Source organism: Lepus europaeus, chromosome 19 (assembly GCF_033115175.1).
Source record: "Lepus europaeus isolate LE1 chromosome 19, mLepTim1.pri, whole genome shotgun sequence".
NCBI classification, from domain to species: Eukaryota; Metazoa; Chordata; class Mammalia; order Lagomorpha; family Leporidae; genus Lepus; species Lepus europaeus.
In genome coordinates, this window is record NC_084845.1 from 72,272,210 (window position 1) to 72,294,552 (window position 22,343).

Genomic DNA, 22,343 nt, shown 5'->3' on the forward strand with positions numbered 1-22,343 from the left:
AGTAAACCATGAAGGATAAATTATAACTTTATGGTTCCTTTAAAAATGTTACTGGTTCTTTAATGTCCTTTTTTAAAAAAAATTTTTTTTTTAATATCTTTGAAGGAGTTACAGAGAGAGGTAGAGACAGACATAGAGGTCTTTCATTGATGGCTCACTTCTCAAATGGCCACAGTGGCTGGAGCTGAGCTGATCTGAAGCCAGGAGCCAGGAGCTTATTCTGGGTCTCCCATGTGGGTACAGGGGCCCAAGGACGTGGGCCATCTTCTGTTGCTTTCCCATGTACATTAGCAGGGAGCTGGATCAGATTAAAATTGTCACCCAGAGGCCGGCACCGCAGCTCACTAGGCTAATCCTCCGCCTTGCGGCGCCGGCACACCAGGTTCTAGTCCCAGTCGGGGCGCCGATCCTGTCCCGGTTGCCCCTCTTCCAGGCTAGCTCTCTGCTGTGGCCAGGGAGTGCAGTGGAGGATGGCCCAAGTGCTTGGGTCCTGCACCCCATGGGAGACCAGGATAAGCACCTGGCTCCTGCCATCGGATCAGCGCGGTGTGCCGGCCGCAGCGCGCTACCGCGGGGGCCATTGGAGGGTGAACCAACGGCAAAAGGAAGACCTTTCTCTCTGTCTCTCTCTCTCACTGTCCACTCTGCCTGTCAAAAAAAAAAAAAAAAAAAAAAAAAACAGAAAGAAAAAGAAAAAGAAAATTGTCACCCAGATGGGATGCTGGCACTGCTGACCAGGGCTTTAACCTGCTATGCCAAAGCGCTGGCCCCAAACATCACTCCTCTGGGTATAAAAACCTTCCCCCTTTCTTTGTAAGCTATCGATGATTCATTTAAAAAAATGGTAAATTATGCTTTTGTCAACAAACTTGAGCTGTTTTCATTTTTCTACCTGATATCTCCAACCTGAAAGCTATTGAGTATTTCTGATTCCATGGTGATAGGGATTTCTGGTGAACTCAGCAGCAGACCACCCGCCTTGATTCTGGCTGCAGTGCGAGTTCAGAGCGACGTGCAACCTGGCGTGGCCTTGTCCAGGCCGACTTTGTGGCCCGGATGCTTGCGAGGCCTTTGAGAGCCCAGCTTGGGATGCAGGCTTCACTGTGGGCACCACTCCACTTCCCAGCCAGCTCACTCCTAATGTACCCGGGAAGCCAGCAGATCATGGCCCAAGAATTTAGGGTTCACTGCTCCTGGCTTCACGGCCTGGCATATCCCCGGCCATTGTGGACATTTGGGAGGTGAACCAATAGATGAAAGATATATCTCTCTCTGAAACTCTACCTTTTAAATAGAATATGTACCTTAAATAAAAATCAATAAATGAATACATAAGTAAAATAAATATTAAAAAAAAAATGTGCTCCTGTCCCAAGCTCACGAGTCTCCATGGGCCACTGCCTGGTATGTGAGCTGTCGTTACCAAAGTACCACCAGGTAGCAGGTGACTCAATATGGCACACTTTCACCCTCAGATGTAGAATAGGGAGCAAGGCTTTGGCCTAGCAGGTGGGACACCCGTGTCCCAACCTGGAGCATCTGGGTTCAGTTGCCAGCTCTGCTCCAGTCGCCAGCTCCCATCCTGTCAGTGCACAGCCTGGGAGGAAGCAGTGTAGCTCAGGTCGCTGGGTCTCTGCCACCCACATGGGAGACCTGCATTGCATTCCTGACTCCCCATCCTTAGTTGTTGCAGGCTTTTGGGGAGTGAACCAGCAGATGGGAGCACTGCCTGTCTGTCTCTATGTCGTTCTGCCTCTCAAATAGAATTTGTTTAAAAAGATTTTTGAGGGGCTGGCGCTGTGGTGCAGCGGGTTAAAGCCCTGGCCTAAAGCGCCAGCATACCATATGGGTGCTAGTTCTAGTCCCAGATGCTCCATTTCCGATCCAGCTCTCTGCTATGGCCTGGGATAGCAGTAGAAGATGACCCAAGTCCTTGGGCCTTTGTACCCACATGGGAGACCCGCAAGAAGCTCCTGGCTCCTGGGTTCAGATCAGCACAGTTCTGGCCATTGCGGCCAATTGGGGAGTGAACCAGTGGATGGAAGACCTCTCTCTCTCTCTCTCTGCCTCTCCTCTCTCTCTGTAACTCTGACTCTCAAGTAAAAAATAAATAAATCTTAAAAAAAAAAAAAAAAGATTTTGGCCGGTGCCGCGGCTCACTTGCCTAATCTTCTGCCTGTGGTGCCGGCATCCCGAGTTCTAGTCCCGGTTGGGGCGCCGGATTCTGTCCCGGTTGCTCCTCTTCCAGTCCAGCTCTCTGCTGCGGCCTGGGAAGGCAGTGGAGGATGGCCCAAGTGCTTGGACCCTGCACCCACATGGGAGACCAGGAGGAAGCACCTGGCTCCTGGCTTCGGATTGGTGCAGCGCTGGCCATAGTGGCCATTTGTGGGGTGAACCAACAGAAAAGAAAGACCTTTCTCTCTCTGTCTCTCTCTAACTCTGCCTGTCAAAAAAAAAAAAAAGATTTATTTATTTATTTGAGAGGTAGAGTTACAGTGAGAGGGAGAGACAGAGAGAAAGGTCTTCCTTCCGTTGGTTCACTCCCCCAAATGACTGCAATGGCCAGAGCTGCGCCGATCCGAAGCCAGGAGCCACGAGCTTCTTCCTGGTCTCCTGTGAGGGTGCAGGGGCCTAAGCACTTGGACCATCTTCTGCTGCTTTCCCAGGCCACTGCAGAGAGCTGGATTGGAAGAGGAGCGGCTGGGACTCGAACCAGTGCCCATATGGGATGCCAGCACTTCAGGCCAGGGCTTTAACCCACTGTGCCACGGCACCGGCCCCTCAAATAGAATTTTAAAGTGTGACCAAGAACAAGGAAGTCGTGTGTGCTGACTGGCAAAGTCTCATGGCAGAGCTGGACGATGAGGTGGTCCTGGTAGCCAGCACCCTGGGTGGCAGGCAGCATTCCACCTCTGCAGAAACCACCCTGGGCCTCTCTGGGGAGAGGCCTGGCAGCTCGGCCGGGGAGGGCAGATCCCCACCCTGCCAGCCTGCCCTTCACCCTCCCCCTCCTCCCCAACACAGGGCTCCCTCGGGCAGGCAGGAGCCTGCCTCTTCACCTTCCTGTGCAAGCCTGGGAGGAGAGGCAGGTGGCAGGGTGGGGCCAGCACTGCTGAGAGGTCAGAACAGGGAGCCTGCCTGGGCTGGGAGGAGGCCCTGGCCGGGACAAGGCTGTGTCACAGAGGCCAGGGTGAGTGGGCTGGGGTCGGCGGGCCAGAGTCTGGGGTGCTGTCCAGGAAGGTACTGTCCAGAGGGGAGTGGTTCTTGGGAATGGATGTGCAGGGGAAGAGGTCCTGTGGGTCCCCCACCAACACCTGCGGGTAGGAGCCCATCTGTGGTTTAGATGGGAAGCTCGAGCTCCTATCCGAGAATCAGGAGCCCAGGCTACCACCCCCACCCCCCTGCCCAGGGATCCCTCCTCTGCTGTCAGTCCAGGTGGCAGCTACCAGGGTCCTTCCCCCAAAGCCTTCCTGGAGGCCAGTGGTACCCACCCACCTGTTCTGGAATGTTCCACCATTGTGTGCACCTGAACTTTCTGAGAGAATGAACAAGAAACAAAATGCAAATACTTGTATGGGAGCCCAGCAGGCATACAAGGTTGCTGTGGTTCTCCAGGCTGTGGGCACTTGGTGTGGAGGCGCGTGCTGGGGGCATGTTGTCTTATCTGATGTGTGCACTTGGCGTGGAGGTGCGTGCTGGGGGCATGTTGTCTTATCTGATGTGTGCACTTGGCGTGGAGGTGCGTGCTGGGGGCATGTTGACATGGAGGTGCGTGCTGGGGGCCTGTTGTCTTATCTGATGTGTGCACTTGGCGTGGAGGTGCGTGCTGGGGGCATGTTGTCTTATCTGATGTGTGCACTTGGCGTGGAGGTGCGTGCTGGGGGCCTGTTGACGTGGAGGTGCGTGCTGGGGGCCTGTTGTCTTATCTGATGTGTGCACTTGGCGTGAAGGTGCGTGCTGGGGGCACGTTGTCTTATCTGATGTGTGCACTTGGCGTGGAGGTGCGTGCTGGGGGCACGTTGTCTTATCTGATGTGTGCACTTGGCGTGGAGGTACGTGCTGGGGGCACGTTGTCTTATCTGATGTGTGCACTTGGCGTGGAGGTGCGTGCTGGGGGCATGTTGTCTTATCCGATGTGTGCACTTGGCATGGAGGTGCGTGCTGGGGGCATGTTGTCTTATCTGATGTGGGCACTTGGCATGGAGGTGCGTGCTGGGGGCCTGTTGTCTTATCTGATGTGGGCACTTGGCGTGGAGGTGCGTGCTGGGGGCATGTTGTCTTATCTGATGTGTGCACTTGGCGTGGAGGTGCGTGCTGGGGGCCTGTTGACGTGGAGGTGCGTGCTGGGGGCATGTTGTCTTATCTGATGTGGGCACTTGGCATGGAGGTGCGTGCTGGGGGCCTGTTGTCTTATCTGATGTGGGCACTTGGCGTGGAGGTGCGTGCTGGGGGCCTGTTGTCTTATCTGATGTGTGCACTTGGCGTGGAGGCGCGTGCTGGGGGCACGTTGTCTTATCTGATGTGTGCACTTGGCGTGGAGGCGCGTGCTGGGGGCCTGTTGACGTGGAGGTGCGTGCTGGGGGCCTGTTGACGTGGAGGTGCGTGCTGGGGGCATGTTGTCTTATCTGATGTGTGCACTTGGCGTGGAGGTGCGTGCTGGGGGCCTGTTGTCTTATCTGATGTGTGCACTTGGCGTGGAGGCGCGTGCTGGGGGCACGTTGTCTTATCTGATGTGTGCACTTGGCGTGGAGGCGCGTGCTGGGGGCCTGTTGACGTGGAGGTACATGCTGGGGGCCTGTTGTCTTATCCGATGTGTGCACTTGGCGTGGAGGTGCGTGCTGGGGGGGGCATGTTGTCTTATCTGATGTGTGCACTTGACGTGGAGGTGCGTGCTGGGGGCCTGTTGACGTGGAGGTGCGTGCTGGGGGCCTGTTGACGTGGAGGTGCGTGCTGGGGGCACGTTGTCTTATCTGATGTGTGCACTTGGCGTGGAGGCGCGTGCTGGGGGCCTGTTGACGTGGAGGTGCGTGCTGGGGGCACGTTGTCCTATCTGATGTGTGCACTTGGCGTGGAGGTGCGTGCTGGGGGCACGTTGTCCTATCTGATGTGTGCACTTGGCGTGGAGGTGCGTGCTGGGGGCATGTTGTCCTTTTTTTTTTTTTAAGATTTATTTATTTATTTGAAAGAGTTACAGAGAGGCAGAGGCAGAGAGAGAGAGGGCTTCTGTCTGCTGATTCACTCCTCAAATGGCCGCAATGCCTGGAGCTGGACCGATCTGAGCCAGGAGCTAGGAGCTCCTTCTGGGTCTCCTTTGTGGGTGCAGGGGCCCAGGCACTTGGGCCATCTTCTACCACTTTTCCAAGCCATAACAGGGAGCTGGATTGGAAGTGGAGCAGACAGGTCTCCAACCAGCATCTATATGGGATGCCAGCACTGCAGGCAGTGGCTTTACCCACTATGCCACAGTGCCATGACCTGTTGTCTTATCCGATGCATGTAATTGGAGTGGATGTATGTGCTGGGGGCGTGTTACTTTATCTGACGTGGGGTACTTGGCATTGACATGTGTGCTGGGGGCGTGTTGTCTTTTTTTTTTTTCTTTTAAAGATTTTATTTATTTGAGAGGTAGAGTTACAGAGAGAGGGAGAGACAGAGAGGTCTTTCATTTGCTGGTTCACTCCCCAAATGCCTGCAAAGGCTGGAGCTGAGCCTATCTGAAGGCAGGAGCCAGGAGCTTCTTTCATGTCTCTGACATGGGTGCAGGGGCCCAAGGACTTGAGCCATCTTCTGCTGCTTTCCCAGGCCACAGCAGAGAGTTGAATCAGAAGTGGAGCTGCTGGGACTCGAACCAGCACCCATATGGTATGCCGGCGCTGCAAGCAGAGGCTTAGCCCACCTAGCCACAGCCCCGGCCCCAGCCTGTTGTGTTGTCTGATGCGTGCACTTGGCATGGACGTGTGTGCTGGGGGCGTGTTGTCTTGTCTGATTCATGCACTTGGCGTGGATGTGTATGCTGGGGGTGTGTTGTCTGATGTGTGCACTTGGCATGGACGTGTGTGCTGGGGGCGTGTTGTCTTGTCTGATTCATGCACTTGGCATGGATGTGTATGCTGGGGGTGTGTTGTCTGATGCGTGCACTTGGTGTGGACGTGTGTGCTGGGGCGTGTTGTCTGATGTGTGCACTTGGCGTGGACGTGTGTGCTGGGGCGTGTTGTCTCCTTGGATGCAGCCACTCCTCCTCACCTCCTCCTGAGCTGGGCAGTGTGGAGACTCAGGAGCAGAGCACTGTGGTCCCTGGGTGGGTTTCGCTGAGACAAGCCTGGACTTTAACACAGTTGAAAATCACCCCGAATAACGTTGCGGTTTGAGCCTTCCTTTGCGATTGCAAATGAAGGTCCTTAGCATCAGTGCCCAGGCGTGGTCTCACCTGGAGACCAGTTTCTTCAGAGCCTGGGGAGCACATCGTGAGCCCGTGTGGCCTCCATGTTTCCCACTCAGCCCCCTCTTTTCTGTGGACGTCATAGCCATTATCGTGGCCTTAGATATCCCCAGGTTCTCAGGAGGGAGGCGAGGGGGATTCAGGGTTGTCATAGTACATTCTAGAAAGGAGTGAGAGTGGGAAGGGGGAGCAGCCACTGCCGAGGCCACTGTGTGCCACAGGCCCAGGCCAGCCAGTTCTGTCTGGTGCAGTGGGTGTCTGTGCTCGGGGGCTGCACTTGGCTGACACGCGTGGAAGAGGCCTCGGCCTTCTGGCGAGTAGATGCCCTCCGAGAAGTCTCTGGAAGCTTGTACTAATGGGACTCAGGGACCTCTGGGTCAGCATGGAGGAGCGGCCAAGAGAGAGTCCTGTCAGTCCAGGTCTGACCTCTGTGCCCCCCAGGAGCCCACGACAGCAGGGACTCCTCTCCGAGGCTGGAAGGGGTTCCCTCCACTGGGGACAGAGTAGGGGGTGCTGGGCCCTGGGAGTTTCAAACACATGGGAACAACAGCTGTGACCCAAGTACAACTCTGGAACCCTACAGGCTTCCCAGAAATCACCACTCCACCTCCCTGAGGACGAGGTGGGCAGTGCAGTCCGAGGCTCGGTTGCAGAGCTGGGAGACCGGGAATAGGGCTGTGGGCAGAACACAGACAGGACTGCGGGTGGGGGCCAGGCCATGGCTGCGTGTCCAAAAGGGACCCTAGGGCCACGCCTGCAGAACCCCAGCATGTGCTTAGTCAGGCATGGCCACAAGGGGGCAGCAGTGGTAGGAGTAGTGTGCTGACCGAGAAGGGGCTTGAGTGGGACCGACCTCTCTGGCCTCTGGTGTCCCCCAGCCTCAGGCGAGCTCTGGGTTCTGCACATTCAAGCCTTTCCACACTGTGCTCCTGTCCCCTACCCTGACTGCCCTGTGCCCTGCCAGTCTGGTCACTGACTTTTTTTTTTAAGTGAAAATTGTTTAATCATTTTGGAGCAGTCAAAATGCAAGATTGATATCTTGGTGTCTAAAGCAATCATTTTACCGTATGCATTTAAATCTTTTCTATCACTGGCTGTAATTCAAGCCAGGAGTGTGGAAGGCTGGGCCATCTCCATTCTGGGTGGTAACCGAGGGTGGGGCCAGGTCAGGGACCTTTATCGGGAGATGAGACCATGGGAGGTCAGGGCTCAGGCCTAAGACCCCACCCTGGGGACAGGTCACAGCCCTGGCAGAACACGGGACTCTGTAAATTCACCTGCCGGTGCTCCACGTGCCCACATGCACCAGGCTCAGTACCTGAACGCCTGTCACAGGAGCCTGTGGCCACAGGCACCACGGTACAGCTGGTCCCCCAGGCCTGCAGGCTTTGGCCATGAGGTGGTCTGCACCTCACTCCTTCACCGGCAGTGACCTGCTCTGGGCCTGATCTGTCCTAGGAAACGGACGCCCAGCTGGGCAGCCACGTGTTGGCCCGCTTAGGGGCTGCAGGCTGCAGGCAGGCAGTGAGCAGTCTGCGGCTGGGCGGACAATGAGTCGTCGGGGGAGAAGGGGGCTGGAGCGAGGTGCATGTGCAGGGTAGGGGAGGCCGTGCTGGGGCTGAGGTCTCCACTGGGCCCTGGAGAGTGTCTGAAGGATTTCCTCTGCGGTGGGAGGTAGGAGCTCCTGGGCATTCTGGGGTGGGGGCTGTCTGCTGTGTTGCTAAGTCAGACAGGGCCAGGGCAGCCGGCAGAGGTGCTCAGTGAAGGAGCTGAGGCAGGAGAGTGCGGGGTTGCTGATGGGGTCAGCAGGAGGGCTGCGTGGAAAGACGGCACCCACAGAACACACAGGGAGAGACCCCTCACTGGATGCTAGGAGAGGACAACACGGCTCAGACACGGTCAGGCCAGCGGCTCAAGTTCCCTGGAGGCAGACGCCTCCTCCCCTGGGGCGGCCACCCCCTCCCCACTGAAGGCGGGTCACCCTTGGATACACCCAGGCCTGGTGCCCCCATCCCTGTCAGGGCACGGCCCCTCGGGCCCCTGAGTCCTCACTCTGGGAAGCAGACCACGTCACAACATGAGAAGCAGAGCTGCCTCTCCCACACTGGTCTTCCAGGCCATGGGCCCCACCCCACGTCTGATGTCCTTGCCTGCAGGGCAGGCCCGGGACCCCTACTCAGTGTGGATTGTGCCCTGAGCCCTCTAGCCTTGTCCAGATCAGAGGTCCTTCTGACGTCTCCCTCTGGCCCCCAGGCTCCAGGCGGTGCTCCCAGTTCTGACCTGGAGTCTCACCTCATGGCTGTGAGCAGGGGCGGCCAGGCGGCTGCAGCTCAGGAAGGAAGGGCTCACAGGGCTGCAGGGCAGAGGGTGGACTGGGGGCTGGACGGCCCAGGGTGCCCCATCCCCAGGTTACTGGGGGGCCTGCCCAGCAAGAGCCACGAGTCTCCCCCTCACTGGTGGGGCCGGGGTAGGCCTGGCCTGGCCTTTCCTCTCTGCCTGCTGCCGGAGCCACCAGGGAAGCCCCTCCCCCACTGGGCCTCTGTGTTCCAAGCCCCACCGCAGACCCTCCCAGATTTCGAAAGTCCTGTGCTGTGCCAGAGGACATTCCAGTCCCTGACTGGTTTTGTTCCTCCTTGTAGCTGGGAATGGGGGCAGACCAGTCCCACCCCCACAGACAGAAAAATGAAGGCCCCCAGCCCCTGCGCCAGCCAGAGCCGCTGTCCTCTGTCCCTGGGAGTGGGGGAGGCACCAGGCTCACAGGAGGGGCCCCTCCTCCCCGGCTCCTGACTGGACACTCCCTGATGCTGCGGCTAGCCTGGGAAGGACACCCAGGTGGCTGCTAGGGACCCCAAAGCCTCGGCACCCAACGCAGCCCTAGACAGGCAGCCTGCGTGTTGTGAGAAACGGGCGGCAGCTGGTGCGTGTGAGGCATTAAGGCCTCGCCCGCCCCCTGCACGCAGTGCAGCCCCTGGGGAAGTTTGTCTTTAACGAGGTGGCTTTTCTGTAGCTGGAGAGCTCGGGCTCCCGGCTGTGGCCTGGGCAGAGCCGCAGGGACTGAGAACGGCGCAGCACCCTCCTGCCCCTGGTGAGTCTGTGGTACTGGACCAAGGCCCAGGCCACGATGAGGCACAGAGGCTGGGGTTCTCCCGTGAGCATGCGCGGGAGCCTCACGGTGAGTGGGCACCCACTGTATGCCCAACCAGGACCACCGTGGGAGCCACGATGGGTGGGGGCTCTGAAGGTCCAAGGGCTGCCAGGTGAAGGGTGTCGGTGCCAGGCAGAGAGGCGGGAGGGTGGCCTCTGGGTGACTATGTCTGCATCTGGGGTGGGTGGCACGAGGCTGAAGAGCAGGTCCGGGGCACCTTGGGTGCTGAGGGAGGGGCTTCTGGGCCCCCGTGGAGGGGCTGTGTGTGCGGTCATCTGGGAAGAGTGGGGGCTTGGGTAGGGTGAAGAGGACTTGGGGAAGCTGCTGGTGGGCAGGTGGCCTCTGGAGAGCCAGGGTTCTGTGGGGCAGAGTTCTCAGTGCAGACGGCGGCCTGGCCTGGAGCCGGGAGAAAGGCCAGGGAGAGGGCTGGGGAAGGGGAATGAGCCCAGGGCAAGTCCCCCTCCCACACACCGCTGCTCCAGGCTCCATGGGGGCCGGGTGGAGCCGAGGGCCACGAGCAGGTGCAGACCCCCAACCATGTTGGCCTGGTGTATCTGCGTCGTGCTGTCTGTGAGGACCCACAGGTGTGGGCGTGTGACAAGGACAGGCCTGGGTTGTGAACGTGTGCCTGTGCAGAACTGGTGGCTTTTTTTTCAATGAACATTTACTCGTTTGAAAGGCAGAGTGACAGAGACAAGGAGAGACAGAAACAGAGAGAGAGAGGGCTCCCCTCTCTGGTTTACTCCCCAGATGGCCACAATAGCTAGGGCCAGGTGCTACGTCCAGGTCTCCCACTGGGTGGCAGGGACTCGGGGACGTGGGCCATCTGCTGCTGCTTTCTCAGGTGCGTGAGCAGGGAGCTGGATTGGAAGCGGAGGGCCAGGACTCGAAAGCATTCTGACAGGGAATGCTGGTGACGAAAGGGGCTTCACCCACTGTGCCACAGCACCCTGAAAGTGATTGCTAAGTACGGAGCGACGGTGCGGCTGAGTCCGCGTGGCGTGTGTGTGCAGGCTGTGTCTGCGTGTTTTCACTGTGTGTGGATGTGCGCACAGGAGCTCCGGCGGCTCTGACGGGCGTGTGTACTAGGCGTGAGTGTTCATGACACGCATGAGTCATGGGTCTTGGGACCTCTGTGCTGCTGTGGGCGTCTCCATACCCCCGAGATTGGGTGATATCCGGAGTCTCCAGACCTGGTCGGTCTCCCTGGCCCACCTGGGGCTTCTTCAGGTCCCACATCCCCAGGTGCTCTGTGCAGTGAACCACATGAGGTCCAGCTGGTAATCCCCCCGGGGTGTCCGTGAACCACATGAGGTCCAGCTGGTAATCCCCCCGGGGTGTCCGTGAACCACATGAGGTCCAGCTGGTAATCCCCCCGGGGTGTCTGTGATGCCCTGGAGTCGGGGCACCGTGCTGTTTGCTCTCACCCTGTCTGTTTCTGGGAAGTGAGGCTTGTTTCCAGCTAACAATGCTGTTCTCCGTGTTACATACAAAGTGACACAACGGGAGGCAGCTACTGAGCCTGCCCTGAGCGCAGAGCTTGAGCGGAGGCCTGGGTGCCCCTTGCTGCCTTGCCAGGGGGCCACAGCCAAGGTCAGAGCCGGAAGTGGGGCTCAGACCTGCCTGGATCGTCCTGTCTGGCTCTGTCCCTTGGGCTGAGGCTGCTGCCCTGTCACACGGCCGAGTGAGACGGACGGTGCCAGGAGATTTACCACAGGGAGGTAACCGAGGAGGGGAGCGGGGAGGGTGACACCAGGAACCACGGCCTCACAGCAGCTCCACTTCACAGACGAAAGCGTTCCTTGTGCTCCTGAGGACAGACTACCCCACCCTGTGACCCCTGAAAGGCCACGCGGGGCTGAGCTGGGCCTCTCTGTGTGGCCGGGCATCCTGGCAGCGTGGCGGCCCTGACAAGTGTGTTGAGGGTGGTGGCTCTGGAGCAGTCATCCTGCCCTACTGGGAAGGGAGCCCGGGGCTGTCTGGTGCTGAGGCTGACCTCTCAGCTCGCACTGCACTGTCTCACGACAACGAGTCTATATAAGGAGCCCCCTGAGCTAGGCTGACCAAGCCCTGGGACCCCCACCCTTCCCAGGCCTCCTCACCATCACAGGAGGGGTGAGCAGGTCGTTCCAGGACAGGATGGTGTGAAAGGCTGGACACCAGCGCCAGTGGAGCACCAGGAGTGAGGACTGCATGGCTCCCGTGTGCACTGGGACAGCCAAGCCCAGATGCAGGCCCTGCATCCTCCTGCCCGTGCCCTCGGGGTAAGGGGTAAGGTGCCAAGGAAGACCCCCCAGCCTCAGGGACGGGGACGGGCTGTCAGCAGGCTCCTGGCTGGAGAAGTCAGGTGGACGCAGCTGTCGTGATGCAGGGTAGAGACGCTCCCAGGGGTATGTGCAGAGGGGCTGCCGCAGGAGCCAGAGGGGGGCATGCAAATGGGGTGCAGTGAGGAAGAAGGCTGGAGAGCCCCTCACACAGAGCAGGGGTCTAAGCTGCCCACAGCCGGGTGAGGGAGGGCCTCCCCCCAGGACACACTGAGGTCTGACGTGGCCGTCCGACGGCCAGCTCGCCTCCTGCTGGCGTGTGCAGGGCCTGCTTGCGTGTGAGCAGTGTGGCCTTGCGGTGGCTGCACCCTTAAATAGCAAAGATGTGATGGCTGGGCTGGCCAGCTGGCTGAGGAAGGCGGGAGTCCAGATAAACAGTGGGAGAGGGAGTCTGGAATTCATTCCATCGTGCGAAGGCAGCAGAGAGCTAAGCAGATCCAGACGGTGCTGAGGAACGCACCCTACCGCTGGAAATGCCAGGGGACCAAGTCAGGCTCGCCCCCAGTGCACGGACGAAGGCACCGGGGGGCAGGTGCCGTGGTCACACCGTCTCCTGGGACGCCTGCGTCCCTGTCACAGTGCCTGGGGTCAGTTCTTCCTCTGTTTCCCATCCAGCTTCCCGCTCCTGTTCACCTTGGGAGGCAGCAGAAGAGGACCCAAGTGCTTGGGTCCCTGCCACCCACGTGGGAGACGCAGATGGAGCTCCTGGCTCCTGGCTCCTGGCTTCAGCCTGGCCCAGCCCCAGCTGTCGCAGCCATTTGGGCAGTGACCCAGCAGACGGAGGATCTCTGTCTCTGTCACAGTGCGGGGGTTGGGGCACGGTTTGTCTCCCTGAGGCTTGGTCCCTCGTGTGGGGGTGCCGAGGCCGTGGACCCTGTAGGAGGCAGGCCAGTGCGTGTCCTGGGCTGAGTGGAGGCCGTTCTGTGGGACCCTGGTCCCTCCAGAGGTTGAGCTGTCCTTGAAGCCTGAGTCTGGCTCCTGAGTCTCACTCGGGCTTTGTGTTTTGAGGGTCCCAGCCCAGGGCTCAGGTGTGGCCTCTGCCATGCTGCCCGCCCATGGTGTGCCAGCGCACCTGTGGCCAGCGCCAGCCCCTGTTCTTCTTGGAGTTAGCTGCTGCTCTGGGTGTGGTTACAGCAACGAGAGCTCCCACTAACCGGCGCGAACACTGGTTTGGTTCAAGGAAAAACTCAGTAAAGGCTCAAACTCAGGCACTTCACTGGCACCTGCAGAGCTCCAAGGGCACAAGTGTGGCTCAGAAGCTGTGGGGAGAGCGTCACCACCGAGCACCAGGCCCCCACATCGTCTCCATCGACACCTGGAGTGAGGCAGGCCGTGGGGACACAGGCCGGGGCTCGGGGCTGCCTGTGCAGCTGGCCGCCCACGGTGTGGGGTGCACAGACCCCTCAGACACAGGCCGGCTGCCACAGAACGCCGGAGGGCCTGCTCTGACAAGATGTACGAGGAGGAAGCTTTGGAGCACAGAATGAAGTGGGACCGTAGCTGCTGAGCTGGGAGCCACAGGCCTGAGGCCCAGTGCAGCCAGGAGCGGAGGAGGGGCAGCCGGGGGTGGAGCACGCCGTCAGACACCAGGGTGCACCCAGTGGAGAGGGCCTGGGCGGGACTGTGGCACAGTCACCTGCTCCCTGTGCTCCCGACGGATGGCTGTGCAGCAGCTGCCACCGTGCCGAGGACACTGAGAAGCCGGGCAGCTCTCGCCAGGGCAGAGGGGCCTCCCGCCCAGGCTACACTCCTGCCCCGTGGGTTTAGCCTCAGAAATGGTGCAGAAGGGAATCGAGGCAGGTCCTGCGTCCCAGCCGCCTGACAGCGCTCCCGCGCCCCGTCCTCAAGTCCTCTCGGCTTGCGTGGGGGCTGCATTTTCAGCTTGGTGTTGTCTCCCTGAGGAGGCACCGCCTTGCCCGCCCCAGTCACATGGGCACAGGAAGACCTGGAATGCTGACCCCAGGCCTGTCCTGTTTTTTCATCATTTTTCCTTTGTGGAGTCAGCCTGTTGCATTCTTTTATTTATTCATTTGAAGGGCCGAGTTAGAGAGATCTTCCTCGTGCTGGTCTACTCCCCAAATGTGTACAACAGCCAAGGCTGGGCCAGGCTCCGCCTAGGTCCCCCTTGTGGGTGGCAGCGTCCTAGTTACTTGGGCCAGGGAGCTGGATCAGAAGTGGAGCCAATATGGGATGTGGGCCACCCTCGGGGGCTTAGCCTGCTGTGCTGCAGCGCCCGCGCTGGCCCTGTCTGTGTTTAAAAGTTGGATGCGCTGCTCATCGTGGGAGGGATTCTTCTGCATGAGTTTGGATTTCCGAAGCATTCCATTAACGTGCCACTGATGTGATGAGGAAGTTCTGGTGACCCCTCCTCTGAATTTCACACCCGAGGCAAGCTCCCTGGTTTCTGAGCCCCCCCCCCCCCATCCTCTGAGAGGGTGCAGACGTAGAAGGCCTGAGACTTGACCTGGGAGGACCACGCAGTCACCATGAGGAACCAAACCCTCACCAGAGGTGAGAACGGGCCTGTGGGCTCAGGAGCTGGTCAGTGCTGTCCAGGCCCAGGTCCTGGCTTATGTGCCTGTTCAGTGAAGTCTCAGGTGGGTTTGGAGCTGAAATGCAGCCGGGGGCAGCAGGCAGCCCTGCTTCAGGGGAAGCTGTGTCGGACGAGGGGTGCTGCCGTAGACGTGAGCCCCGGTGGTGAAGAGGGTACAAGACCTCCCCCCGCTGACTGCCTCAGAATGCCCAGGCCAAGCTGGTCTGGGCTCCAGGGAGGGGGGCTGGGGTCTGAGCCACTCCTGTCTTGAGTGACTCAGCACTGGGAGAAGACTGTGCTTGGCCAGCCCAGCACCCTGTTAACCGTGTGTGTGCTGCGCGGACTCCCGGCTCTGTCCTGGCCAGCCCAGCACCCTCTTTTTTTTTTTTTTTTTTTTTTTTTTTTACTTTTTGACAGGCAGAGTGGACAGTGAGAGAGAGAGAGACAGAGAGAAAGGTCTTCCTTTGCCGTTGGTTCACCCTCCAATGGCCACCGCGGCTGGCGTGCTGCGGCCAGCACACCGCGCTGAACCGATGGCAGGAGCCAGGTGCTTCTCCTGGTCTCCCATGGGGTGCAGGGCCCAAGGACTTGGGCCATCCTCCACTGCACTCCCGGGCCACAGCAGAGAGCTGGCCTGGAAGAGGGGCAACCGGGACAGAATCTGGCACCCCGACCGGGACTAGAACCCGGTGTGCCGGCACTGCCCGGCCCAGCACCCTCTTAACCATGTGTGTGCTGCATGGGCTCCAGGCTCTGCCCTGGGTGGACTTGGATGCACCCAGCTGCTTTGTGACAGCCAAGTCCAGGCAGGCACTCTGCACAAAGGAAAAAATATATTTGAAAAGCAGAGAGAGAGATCTTCCATCAGCTGGTTCACTCCCCAAAAGGTCACATAGGCCAGGTGTGAGCCAGGCTGAAGCCAGGAGCCCAGGACTCCATCTGGATCTCCCATGTGGGTGGCAGGGGCCCAAATACTTGAGCCATCACCTGCTACCTCCCTGGGAACATCAGCATGTAGCTGGATAAAAAGCAGAGCCACTGGGACTTGAGCCAGCAGCGGTCCAGTATGGAATGCAGGCATCACAAGGGGCTTAACCCACTCCAGCACACCGCCAGTTCCTGGGCAGGTGCGCTGGCACACGGCGGCTAAGGCCCCTGTGTGTCACAAGCACCCAGGCTCATGAGTCGAAGCAAGGGGCCCGGACTCTGGCCCCCTCGTGCATCAAGGGTGGTGGGAGTTCAGACCTTGCCGGCAACGTGACTCGGGGCAGCAGGGGCGCCCTGGTGGGGGCTCCTGGCCAAGAGATGGGGGTGGCTGTGAGAAGATAGAAGCACTACGAGCCCCTGGTGCCCCGGCTCCTCTTCCCATGGCACATGAGGGGTGCACGGAGGCAGGAGAAAGCAGAGGAGACAGCGCCGATGACAGTGGCCCCGGGGGTGCTGTCAGCAGGAGGGAACCAGCTCAGGAGCCCGCGCGCTGTCCCAGAACACACAGGGCTGCCAGCCTGGGGCGCCCTGACCCTGTGGCACTGGCCTGGCTGGGACTGAGCATCTGGGAGCTGGACCCTGCAGGTGGATTCCCGTGAAGGCCGGTGCTGTCCGGGAGCAGCCTGAGCTGACGTTCACTGGCTGCTTGTCCTGTGCTAGCCCCTGGAAGCCTGCTGTGCTCTTGTGGGGATGGCAGTCCCCAGGTTACATTGTGGGGCCAAGAGAGACCAATGGTTGGATGTAGTCTAGGTTCCTGCCTTCTGGGCAATGCAGGCAGAGGTGCGCACAGAGGAGTCACTGAGAGGCAGAGGGGGGCTGGCTCAGACCCCAGCATGGGGTAGAGGCATCAGGGAGACCCGCCCCCTCCTGGGAGGGGCCCTGGTTGTAAAGTGTGATGGAAAGCAGACCTCATGCAGGTGAGGAGGGGGTGTGGCAGGATGGGATTTGGGAGGTGCACATACTTGGGTATTGACTGTCCTCAGCTCTCTGGCCTCGCCCATTGTCACTCTGGGCCCAGCCCCTCACTGGGTCTGGGATCCCAGCCTTTTACTATGCCTCTGCCCAGGCCAGACAGCAACACCCAGCCCTCAGCTTGGACCTTCCATCCCACCCCTCATGGGGAATGTGCTGGTTACTCATTGAACACAGGAGCTGTAAACAGGAGGGTTCTGGGCAGCAATCTCCTTGACCAAAGGCCTCTGTGCTCCCTCCCGGCAGGTGCGGGCTTCTCCACAGGCTCCAGGACAGTGAGGAAGAGGTCGCAGGAGCCGGTCATGTGGGCCAGCTGGTGGCTGTGGCCCCTGGTGGCCGTCTGCACAGCGGACTCGTTCCTGGACCAGGCAGTGCAAATCCTGCAGGTCACGCCGGTCATCGACGGGTGAGTGCCTTAAGCATGTGGGGCTGGGCCCACCGGGGTCTCTCAGGGCCCCAAAGGCTCTAGTGTGGTGGGGCTGGGGGCGCCGAGGCCTGGTCCCTCCACCCTGCCGCCATGATTCTGCCTGAGGGAGTCTCGTTCCCTCCCCGGGCCTCAGCGTCTTCCTGACACAGGTCCTGCCCATCCCGCGGCCTCTATCCCAACTGGGGCCGCCCTCCTCACCCCACCATGCCCTCACCTGGGTGCCTGGAGCATGTGGGGCTCCACAAGCCCCTCCCTGGGGCCTGCTTCCCACTGACCCTTCTCAGCGCCTCCTCCTACCCTGCCTGGCCAGCCCCACACGGCTCACAGGGCCGTCTCAGCCACCGCCAGTGGGGGAAGTCCTGGCGCCTCCTTGACTCCATGCCCCACTGTGGCCCTGGCTTCTCGTCGCTGCTCCGCTCCCCATGGTGCCCTCTCGGGCTCACCTTGAAGTGGGCCTGCTCCCACCTGCACCGCTCCCCCAGCCTGCTTTCTGCAGGGGGCACTCCCACTCTGTGGGGCCAGGAGGCCACTGCTGGCACACAGCAGGCACACAGCAGGCGCTCAGCTGCTGGCACACTGCAGGTGCACAGCAGGCACACAGCAGGTACACAGCAGGCGCTCAGCAGGCGCTTGGTGATTCTCAGCAGATGTTTCTGGGCTTTGTGGGAGGAGCGGCAGGAAGCCAGTGTCGGTCCCCAGAGCGCCCTCTGTCCCCTGTGCTCTGCTCCTTGCCCCTGTTGGCTTCCCCGGCGTCTTGTGCCACATTACAACACGCTTGGTGGGGGGGCACCGGCTGCACACCCCCTCCCCTGCACATTACAGCACGCTTGGTGGGGGGGCACCGGCTGCACACCCCCTCCCCTGCACATTACATCATGCTTGGGGGGGCACCGGCTGCACACCCCCTGCCCTGGGCTCCCCTCCTCCAGTCCCCAGGGGTGGGCATTCCAGGCAGGGGAGTCTGGCCTCCCCCAAGAAGACACCAACTGTAGGCGCCGGGGCGGGGGCTGTTGCTTCTTCCTGGGGGCTCAGGCAGCTGCACACAGATGTGTCCACGCTCTTGTCCAGCACTGGGACTTTGCAGAGGGGCCCACAGAGCCTGGCAGGCGGGGGCACTTGGGCAACAGGGATTTGGAGGAAGATCTGGGGTCACTCAGGTAGCCTGGCAGGTAGAGGCCTTCAGAGGGGGGCAGCAACCAGAAACCCAGAGGCATTGTGCTATGGTGTTCCATACGCCAGGACTTGGCATGGCCACAGTTTGGCCTGACATGGCTGCACCAGCTCCAGCCATCACATCTGCATGCCAGACAGCAGGAAGGAGGAAGGACAAAGGGTGAGCAACAGCTGTAGGGAGTTTGTAGAAGCTGTCCCGGACAGAACTTAGTTCCATGGCCACACCCAGCTGCGGGGGAAGTGTCTTGGCTGATAGTGGGGGAATTTATCTCTGAGGAGCAGCACAGGTATCTGCTATTGTTCCAGGAGCAGACCCTGCCCAGGACACACAGATAAGGATGGCAGATCTGATTGGAACGCAGCTTGGCCTGACCTTAAGGCAGAGGAGTCCTTGCTCCCTGGGACACTGCAGGGAGGATGGGGCGAGACGGGGAGAGGGGGACATTGGCCCCTGTGCTGCGTCTGCCTCCCAGGGTGGCTCCCGAAGTGCGGGGGGCCGCACTCAAGGTCCCACCCACTCCGCGTGGGCAGGGCTCCCTGGCCGGCCCTGTGTGTTCTTCCCGGGGCCCCTGCCCCAGCAGGAGTCCAGGCTGTGCCCCTTCCCTCAGCACCCACTCTGGCAGTGCTGTGGGGAGGGCAGGGCTCAGCCCATCACAGTGCCCCTTGGAAATGCCACCTGTGGCAGGTGCTCCTCAGGAGCCGACCGAGGCCCTGCCAGCACCTTCCTGGGGAGGCTCGTGGGGTGCTGGGTGCACCCCTGGTGCCATGGGGTGGAAACAGGATGTGTCAGCAGCCCAGTTTTCCCCGGAGGGAAAAGCTGACTGGGTTTGGATTGGCCCCTCCTGGAGGAGGGGCTGCCCTGAGCTGCTGAGGTTCGCTCAAGGCTGAAACCCCAGGAGCACGCTCAGGGGCACCCGTGTGCTGCCCGTGACTGTGCCCAGTTACTCATTCACCCTCACAACCTGTTCCCTGAGCGAGACACCGAGATGCCAAGTTGAGATGGGAGCTAGCGAACTAGCGCAGCCCCGACCTGCACACTCTCATTCACCAGGAGTGCCCCCAGGCTGCCTACCTGTAGGGGGGCCCCAGCCCGGGGGATGGCGAAGTCAGGCCCAGGCACCCTCCAAGCGGGGCTGCAGGCCAAAGCCCCCTCCAGGCTGTGCGCACAGCCTGCTGGTTGCCAAGGTGGTGCAGGCCCAGTCGGGAGCTCCCTGTGTGTGTGGCTGAGTCAGGGGTCCACTCTGGGGCCCTGGCTCAGGGAAGGGTCCCGGCTCTGTTGGCAGCCAGAGGTGGGCCCACTCGGCCCTGGCTGAGGCTAACTCCTCTCCCATCAGACTGCCCCTTCCTGCTGGCTCTGGGAGAACCTCAGAATCCCAGGCTTTAGAAGTGGGGTGCAGACCCTCCCCAGGGACACAGGCAGCAGAGGGGCCTGGGCAGCCCCAAATCCTGTGTCTGACAGCCCAGCCCCCTCCCTACAAGGGGCCGATTTAATCTTTAAGCCGAAAATTGTGCGAGTGAGCAGGAAAGAGGATCTTGTTCTACACAGCTCCTCCCACCCCCAAGGGAAGACCTTGCTCTCAGCTCTGGGCTACCTGGCCTGGGGGTGGGGCACCTGCGCACAGGTGTGGCCTCGGTGTATTCCGAACCCTTGAGGAGCAAGAAATGGTGGGGAAGGCCCAGGTCCAAGCTGTTCCCTTCCTTGCCCATCCCAGGCACAATGACCTGCCCTGGCAGCTGCTGAACAAGTTCAACAATCGACTGCAGGACGCGAGGGCCAACCTGACCATTCTGGCTGACACCCACACCAACATCCCCAAGCTGAGGGCTGGCTTTGTGGGGGGCCAGGTATGGAGGTTCCCCCTGTCTTCCGAGGGCCTGGCTGAGAGTGACCCTCCCTGGGGCATGTACCTTCCAAGGCCCTGGGTGGGGACAGCTGCTCATGCCACAGGAAGGGCCCCCAAGCTGGGTGGGAGCCCCTGTGTGTGGGGGTGTTGCCTGGGCCTGGTGCCCTCAGCTCCTGCGCCGTGTCCCCAGTTCTGGTCTGCGTACACACCCTGCGACACCCAGAACAAAGACACAGTGAGGAGGACGCTGGAGCAGATGGACGTGGTCCACCGCATGTGTCAGCTGTACCCCGAGACCTTCCTGTGCGTCACCGACAGTGCAGGTGTGCCGAGCAGGGTGCTGGCGTCAACTCCTCCTGGGTGCCCGTGCCCACTGCCCCTCACCCCTGGAACCCTCCCCACAGGCATCCAGCAGGCCTTCCGGGAGGGGAAGGTGGCCAGTCTGATTGGTGTGGAGGGTGGTCACTCCATTGACAGCAGCCTGGGCGTCCTGCGGGCCCTCTACCGCCTGGGCATGCGCTACCTCACCCTCACCCACAACTGCAACACGCCCTGGTGAGCTCCCCACTGCAAGGACCCCAGGGGGTGGCCGGGAGGAAGGGCTGCGACCCTATCTCCACCGCCCTCCCGGGCACCTGCTGTCTGCCCTCCCAGGGCTGACAACTGGCTGGTGGACAGAGGGGACGACGAGGCCCAGAGCGGAGGGCTGTCAGTCTTCGGGCAGGTGAGCTGGGGTGGGGAAGACCCCAGTACCCCTAGAGGGAAAAACAGAGGTGTGGGGGGGAGCAGCCAGGATCTGGCTAGCAGGAGTCGCATCCCCGGGACCCACTGGTGCTCCCAGCACTGAACCGTAGGCCGCCTACAAACCTGCAGGGTTAGTGCCTCCCCCCCACCCCCAGCCTCGGCGGTGGCTGAGGCTGGTGCCCTGAGCCCCCTCTCTCGCAGCGTGTGGTGAGGGAGATGAACCGCCTGGGCGTCATGATCGACTTGGCCCACGTGTCTGTGGCCACCATGAAGGCCGCTCTGCGGTTGTCCACGGCCCCGGTTATCTTCAGCCACTCTTCCGCCTTCACCGTGTGTGCACACAGGCGCAATGTGCCAGACGACGTGCTGCAGCTGGTGGTGCGGAGCGGGCATGGGGGCCGGCTGTGCGTCCTGGGCCGCCTCTCTCAGCTGTGGGGTGGGGCGGACGTGGGGCGAGGGCTGTGTGACCCGGGCCGCCTCTCTCAGCTGTGGGGTGGGCGGACGTGGGGCGAGGGCTGTGCGTCCTGGCCGCTGTGCCTCAGCGGCACCTCTCCCACATCAGAAGGAAACGGGCAGCCTGGTGATGGTGAACTTCTACAACGACTATGTTTCCTGTGCAAGGGAGGCCACCCTGTCCCAAGTGGCAGGTAGGTGGGGAGTGGTCAGCCACAGCTGGCGGCTAGAACCCGCGGTCTTGCGTGGGACCCACACCTGCTTCCCCTGCAGACCACCTGGACTACATCAAGAACGTGGCAGGAGCTGCAGCCGTAGGCTTCGGTGGGGACTTTGACGGTGTTACAAGGTAGGGGAAGAGCCGTGTCCCGTGGACAGCAGGGAGGCTGTGACCACCCGCATGGCTGACGGGGCTTGGAGCAGGGAACCTGTGTCCTGAGGGCCTGGAACAGCCCCGGGTATGAAGAGCCTTCTCTCTCTTGGCCCGGCACAGGCTCCCCGTGGGGCTGGAGGACGTGTCCAAGTACCCAGACCTGGTCGCTGAGCTGCTCAGGAGGGGCTGGACGGAGGCGGAGGTCAGGGGTGCGCTGGCTGACAACCTGTTGAGGGTCTTCCGGGAAGTGGAGCAGGTGAGCAGGGCGGGCGCCCTGGCTGCCCCACCTGTCTGTAGCCCACAGGCTGCCCACCTGTGTCTGTCCTTAGGCGAGCAACCAGATACAAGTCCCCGAGGAGGAGCCCATCTCACTGGAGCAGCTGGGCGGCTCCTGCAGGACGCAGTACGGCTACTCAGAAGCCCCCAGCCTCCACCGGCAGCCAGGGGCTCTGCTGGCCTCCCTCAGTCTCCTGCTGCTCAGCCTGGGTCTCCTGTAATCCCCGGGGACTGGGGGCCACGTGCACCTACCCACCCGCTGCCCACACAGCAGGCCCTCGGCTCACCGACACCGACAGGCCTGCTCAGGACACGAGCAAACCACAACCCCTCAATAAAAGCAAGAGCCCTGCAAGTTCTGAGGGCGTGGTCAGTGCCTGGCCCTCAAGGGGGACCCTGAGCACCCGAGGGGGCTTTTGTCAAACTGTCCCGGCTGCGCGTCAGCGCACGGAAGACCCCGAGTTCTGGCAGATGAGGGCCAGGAAACCCAGACACCTGGAAGTGCTTTGCTCAGTGCCTGAGGGTCTGGGGAACACGTGGCCGGGGGCCACCTTCTCCCGGGTGTTCGTCTGCATGCTCACGTACTCACACAGGCACACCTGCACACATGCACACGTACCCACACGTGCACTCACATGTACCATGTGTGCACT

The 22,343-nt window shown here is 60.9% G+C and overlaps 1 protein-coding gene across 1 annotated transcript; it reads left to right on the forward strand.

Moving 5' to 3' along the window:
- The first annotated feature begins 9,262 nt into the window (after positions 1-9,262).
- On the forward strand, positions 9,263-22,001 carry DPEP1 (dipeptidase 1). The gene is made up of 11 exons (XM_062176926.1): positions 9,263-9,524; positions 16,647-16,806; positions 19,713-19,845; positions 20,035-20,167; positions 20,249-20,399; positions 20,499-20,568; positions 20,790-20,966; positions 21,151-21,235; positions 21,315-21,390; positions 21,535-21,670; positions 21,744-22,001. The coding sequence occupies exons 2-11, from the start codon at positions 16,703-16,705 to the stop codon at positions 21,909-21,911; spliced, it is 1,233 nt and encodes a 410-aa protein (XP_062032910.1). The 5' UTR covers positions 9,263-9,524; positions 16,647-16,702; the 3' UTR covers positions 21,912-22,001.
- The last annotated feature ends 342 nt before the right edge of the window (positions 22,002-22,343 follow it).

Coding starts and splice junctions, on each gene's coding strand:
- DPEP1 (XM_062176926.1), top strand. CDS start 16,703: ATGTGGGCCAGCTGGTGGCTGTGGCCCCTGGTGGCCGTCTGCACAGCG. Junction 16,807..19,712: donor GTCACGCCGGTCATCGACGG/GTGAGTGCCTTA, acceptor TGCCCATCCCAG/GCACAATGACCTGCCCTGGC. Junction 20,967..21,150: donor ACGACGTGCTGCAGCTGGTG/GTGCGGAGCGGG, acceptor CTCCCACATCAG/AAGGAAACGGGCAGCCTGGT.